Source organism: Urtica dioica, chromosome 2 (genome assembly GCF_054948205.1).
Source record: "Urtica dioica subsp. dioica isolate 48M chromosome 2, U.dioica_male_clone48M_v1_H2, whole genome shotgun sequence".
Classification (NCBI taxonomy): domain Eukaryota; kingdom Viridiplantae; phylum Streptophyta; class Magnoliopsida; order Rosales; family Urticaceae; genus Urtica; species Urtica dioica.
In genome coordinates this window covers 43,383,824-43,389,688 of record NC_142757.1, presented here as the reverse complement: position 1 = coordinate 43,389,688, position 5,865 = coordinate 43,383,824, and the positions used below count along the sequence as shown (strand labels likewise).

At 44.7% G+C, this 5,865-nt stretch overlaps 1 protein-coding gene across 1 annotated transcript; it reads right to left on the bottom strand.

Annotated features, from left to right (window-relative positions):
• Positions 1 to 1,796: 1,796 nt before the first annotated feature.
• Positions 1,797 to 2,804, bottom strand: LOC149404850 (uncharacterized). Its single transcript, XM_089607699.1, has 2 exons — positions 2,715 to 2,804; positions 1,797 to 2,549 (listed from the first exon to the last, which is right to left on the bottom strand). Exons 1-2 carry the CDS (start codon positions 2,802 to 2,804, stop codon positions 1,797 to 1,799), a joined length of 843 nt encoding a protein of 280 aa, XP_089463825.1.
• Positions 2,805 to 5,865: the final 3,061 nt, after the last annotated feature.

Genomic DNA, 5,865 nt, shown 5'->3' with positions numbered 1-5,865 from the left:
CTCACCCCCGATCTTCCTCTTTGTCTTCGTCTCCGTTTATATCGCCTTCTCATTTGGCGGACACTATTCTCTCCCTTAAATGCATGTGGCTCTCTAATTCTCCCGCTCTGCTTTATGCCAAGTCGGCGCCGAAAACACCCCTCAATTTTACTCTATCGTCATCTACATTCTGGTTTGCGCCTAGCTATTACCGAAGGCAAGGTGTTTGACGAAATGCTTCCTTGAAGACCTCCTCAAGTTTCACCCCGCGCTCAGTAGCGTCGACGACTTGAGGTTCACTCTTGGCATGTTCAGCATCCTTATCACCGCTCTCTGTAAAGGGTCTGCTTGAAGAAGCTTTATGGATGTACGGAAGGGAACTCCCTACGTTCAGCCTATGACCGACTTGGTCAAAGGAAAAACGTCGCGGAAGGTCAGGGCACACGAAGAGTGAGACGTCCTAGATGAAGCTCACGCCTCTGTGCTGTGAACAAAGATCTTAGGGATCGCCTTACTGCCCAACGCAACGAGCATGGCGAAGACTTAAGAGAGCGAACTAAGCTCCCAACCAAACATCCCTCCTACAGCCCCTACTAATGGTGAAAGTCCAGATCTATTGTATAATCTGTCTTGTTAGGTGTTGTTAAGAACAACTGCAAGAACAACAAGCAACGGTTAATAAAGACAAGTAAATGACACAAAGAGTGGTAACCCAGTTCGGCCTTAAATGCCTACTCTGGGGGGATATGTATCCCGGTGAAAATAGTAAATCCACTAGACAATAGAATGAGTACACGACGGAATACAATAGATGATCACCTTCCACTATTCCTAACTCGAAGCTATTCTATGGTGTTACTAACCTAGGCTCCCCTTAGATTTGAGCTCCCTTCACTTTTCACTCTTATACTCTCTCAGTGTATCAGTGTATAACAATAACAGCAACAACTGTAAAACGCTAGGTTTGTCTTCGCCGGAAAAGAACCAAAACTTAGAGAACCAAACGCACACACTTTTCTCTTGAAGAGATGATTTTGGCGTGTAAAGTGTGATACCCTTTCCTAGGGTATGAAATTCTCTTTTATATGAGACAAGAAAAGAGAATGTCCTATGATCAGACACCAGGACAGATGGCGCACATCAAGACTAGGACAATCAAAAAGCTGTTAGCGAGGCCACGTCGTTTCCTGGCATAAAGTGATGAAAGATGTTCTGTGCGATGCTAAAGACAACAATAGAAACAATAGAGTTGTCTGAACCAAAACGCCAATCTCAATGTAACAACAATCTCCCCCTTTGGCTTTGAGAATGCAAAACTTTATACCTGCAAAACTGAGCGATCAACATACGCCATACTGCAAGATCACTCATGTCACAGTGACTGACAGAGGAAAACACAAGCACAGAACATAGCAACTATAACATAGTATATTATCAGTTTCAGAGTAGTTTTCAGAGTATTAATTGACTCCCCCTTTTTGCCAATCAAAGGCAAAGTAGGAAAATCAAGGAACATAAAATAATATTAAAGACCAGATGTTCAAGAAGAAGATGGGGAAACGCAGGAACTCATAAAAGCTAAACAGAATCATATAAAATCAGGAGGATCGACGTGATGTAGAGGATGCGGCACCAGATAGCATCTTCACGAGAGCTTTCTCCAAGTCCTTCTTGCGCTCACTGGATGTGGCAATGACCATCTCCAGGTGCTTGATCTTGTCCACGATGGAGAGGGCGATCAGCTTCTTGATGTCAGATGACATGGGAGGCACAACAAGAGCGTCAAGAGAGAAGAACCTGGCATGAGAGATACTGGACTAGGGCGGCTTCCTGATGTCAGCAACATGGTGCTTCTTAAAAAGCTTATAGCTGGAGGTAATTTTGCTCGGGCCTGAGCTACATGCCTTCAACTCCTCAGGTGAGAGCAAATCAGCGTGCTGACTGAGAAGAATTTTAGTGATCATCGTCGAATAGGCGATGAGAAGCTTTATGGCCTCAGAACCTGCATGCTTGAGAATTTGGGAGTAGAAGAACGTCCCAAAATCTAAGGTCCTGCCAGTACCTATCATGTACAGAAATTGAGCAAGTGCAAGAGATACACATGTAGAATATGCAGATGGAAGCCAGTTTTTTGTCCCAATCTTGTGAATGACAGAGTACTTGGAGTTGAGGAGCGATGCACGATACAGACCGGTTTCAGGCCAGCCCTTCTCATCTTTACCACCAGAGAGTTCTTTGACCAACTCAATTCTGGTAGGCATCTGGTCTTCAGCAGCATGAGCTTCAGACCCCAAGAACTCATGTATCACCTTTAGAGAGAACTCGATGCATTTGTTTCTCACAAACACCTTTTGGAAGTTTGGAGAAGTGGCGTCATCGACTTGGTCTGGCAAATTCACAATGAATTCTCTCACAAGCTGGACATGATAGGATTCCACATAGGTGAATGAGGAGAACAACCCGACATCCTTGAGAAGATCAACTATGTCTGTGCAGGTAAGCGCCTCATTAGACAACACATGTTCGGGAGCAGTGCCGCGAAGAATGACGTATTTCCATCTGCTGGCATTCTGGATCGTGTGCAAGGATATGTCAGTGATAGGAACGTCAGGGACTTCTTGCCTTGAAGTCTTCTTGTTCTTCTCAGAGGGTATTTCCTCTTCGACCTCTTCTTCCTCGATGATGTTCGTGACATGATCAGTCACGTCCTCCTCTTGTCCTTATTCTTCTGGAACTTCGTCGCTGGTCTTCGTCTCAGGCTGCCTCTTTCTCTTTTTGGGCTTTAGCACCTTTTTCCCTTTCTTCTTCATCAGTTTCTCTTTCATTTTGGGGGATGGCACATGAGCAGTCTCTTCTTCGCGCTCAGGAGGGAGACCAGTGCTCATCACTCTCTAACTCTTCTAGAGTGATCCATGTCTTTGCAATCAAACCCTCTTCAACCTCGTCAGAGGTGTAGCCGCAGCCCTTCAACTCCCTAGTCATCTCCGCCAGAGTGGGGTTGTCAAACTCTTCCTCGGTCTGAGGTAATCTAGGGTTGTCAGAAGAGGTGTTTCTAACATTAGCCTTTTCAGGCTTTCCAAGATCTAGCATCGCGTCAGTGGCGGACGAGACTGTTTCTCTCTCAAGGACATCGGACCAAGAGGGTACATCCTGTTGCAAGTCTCTAGGAACATCCCTAGAAGCAGAGACAGAGTGAGGGAGAACAATTGCCTTTACCTGAGGGAAGGGAGGCAGATTCTCACGAAGATTTAGAAGTTCAGTCGTTGAAGAGGGATTTATTTCCGGCCGAACCATCGACCCCGCTCGACTTCCCTTAGATGATCCTCACTCCATGTCTGTTGACCTTAGAGATTATCTTCTTTAAGTCAGAGGGTTTCTTGCCATTACCTTCCTTACCAGCCTTTTTGATGGAACCCGTCCCGGTACGCACCATTTTTGCAAACACAACAGAAATGCTACACTTAAGAGGACTATAGCAAGGAGAAAAGAGAAGATTTGAAATGTAACTGCTGACATAGTTATGTTCAGAGAGAGTAATAATAGTAGTTGAGAGATTTGTGACCTTCATAGGGAAATAAATTGTCGCTGTGAGCTTCGCACTTAACAATTGGAATGCTACGTTTTGACATACCATCAAAGAACCTCGCCGAATGGGCCTTTTATTGACCAAGACATAAGCCAAAACATATCTTCACCAGCCTATTAATTGCTACAAGCCAGGAATGCATACTCCCAACGCATAACGCAACTTCTCAAATTTAATCATATCCAGGGGTTTGGTGAAGATATCAGCCAACTGATTCTTTGTGCCTACATGTTCCAATGACAGAATTTTGTAGTTCACCAGGTCTCTGATGTAGTGATGCCAAATTTCAATGTGCTTGGTCTTGTTGTGTTGTACCGGGTTCTTGGCAATGTTGATAGCACTTGTGTTGTCATAGTACAAGATTACGACATCCTGAGGGACATCGTACTCTTCCAACATAGACTTGAGATAAACAAGCTCTATGCAGGCAGCACCAATATACTCAGCTTCAGCAGTTGAAAGAGAGACAATTCTGCTTCTTGCTGAACCAGGAGATCAGGTTATTTCCAAGTAAGAAGCATCCTCCCGAGGTGCTCTTTCTATCATCAGAATTACCTCCCCAGTCTGCATCAGAATACCCAACAAGGCAAGAGTTAGTGTCAAAGGAATAGAGAATACCATAGTCAGTGGTGCCATGGATGTACTTGATGATCCTTTGACATAGCTGTTGTGGTGGGTTGAGCCAGAAATCTAGTGCAAACACCTACTGAATAAGAAATGTCAGGCCTGCTTGGTGTCAAGTAGAGGAGGCTCCCAATCATGCTTCTATGCAGTTTGGTGTCAACCGCCTCGGCTCTATCTTCTTTGGAGAGTTTGAGTATGGCAGAGGCAGGAGTCCTCTTTGGCTTCCCAGATTCAAGGCCAAATTTTTTCACAAGCTCATTGGCATACTTGCTCAGGGATAAAAAGATGCCTTCTTCAAATTTATTGATTTGAAATCCCAAGAAGTATGAGAGCTCTCCAACCATACTCATCTCAAACTCAGAATGCATTTGATCTACAAAGTGGTCCACCATTGTCTGGGACATCCCTCCAAACACTATATCATCCACATAGATCTGAGCAAACATCACCTCTGAGCCAGATCGCTTGATGAAGAGAGTTTGATCCTTCAGACCTTTGACATACCCCTTCTAAGTGAGGTATTCTGCCAGGCACTCATACCAAGCACGAGGAGCTTGCTTCAGACCATACAAAGCTTTATGAAGCTTGTAGACATGGTCATGAAACTTAGGGTCCATAAACCCCTTAGGCTGCTCGACGTAGACCTCTTCATTGAGTATACCATTGAAGAAGGCACTCTTGACGTCCATCTGGAACAATTTGAACTTTTTGAGGCACGAAATACCAAGAAGAAGACGAATGGCTTCGTGTCTTGCCACATGAGCAAACGTCTCATCAAAATCCAGGTCCTCGATCTGAGAGTAACCATGAGCAACCAGCCTAGCTTTGTTCCTCGTGACGTTGCTAAGAGCATCATACTTGTTCTTGAAGATCCACTTGGTGCTAATAACATTTACCTTCTCAGGTCTGGGAACAAGCTTCCAGACTTCGTTCCTCTCAAACTGCACAAATTCTTCTTGCATAGGGATCATCCAAAACTCATCACTGATAGCCTCAGTGACATTCTTAGGCTCAACCCTAGATGTGAAGCACACGTTGCTTATAATCTCCCTGTAGTTTACTGGTTCATTTCTCCTTGTGGTGACTCCTTCGTGCAGGTTGCCGATGATAGCCTCTGCATGATGATTCTTCTTTACTCTGCTCGAAACTTTCTTCACATGAGAGTCAAATGTAGCCCTTTCCTTTGATACAGTGGAAGCATGATCAGTGTCTGAGACATCATCTGGGACACTGGTAGGAATTTCAGGAGATTTGCTGGCTTCATCTTCCTCAGAGACCCCGTCTTCATCATCCACAACCACATTTCTTGATTCCATAATACACCGAGTCCTCTTGTTGAAGACCCTGAAAGCAGCACCACTAGAGGTATAACCCAAGAAGATGGCTTCATCACTCTTGGCATCTAGCTTCTTCCTGGGTTCCCTGTCAGCATGGATAAAACATGTATTGCCAAAGATGTAAAAATATTTGACATTGGTCTTCCTCCCCCGCCAAATTTCATATTTAGTGCAGGACATGCCGGGACGAATAGACACGCGGTTGTGAATATGGCAAGCATTGTTGACAGCCTCTGCCCAGAAGGCGATGAGAGAGAAACTTCGCATAAAGCATAACACGAGCCATTTCCTGAATGGTCATGTTTTTCCTCTCCATAATGCCATTCTGCTGAGGAGTGA

Coding starts and splice junctions, on each gene's coding strand:
- LOC149404850 (XM_089607699.1), bottom strand. CDS start 2,804: ATGAAAGAGAAACTGATGAAGAAGAAAGGGAAAAAGGTGCTAAAGCCC. Junction 2,550..2,714: donor AGACGAAGACCAGCGACGAA/GTTCCAGAAGAA, acceptor CACACGATCCAG/AATGCCAGCAGATGGAAATA.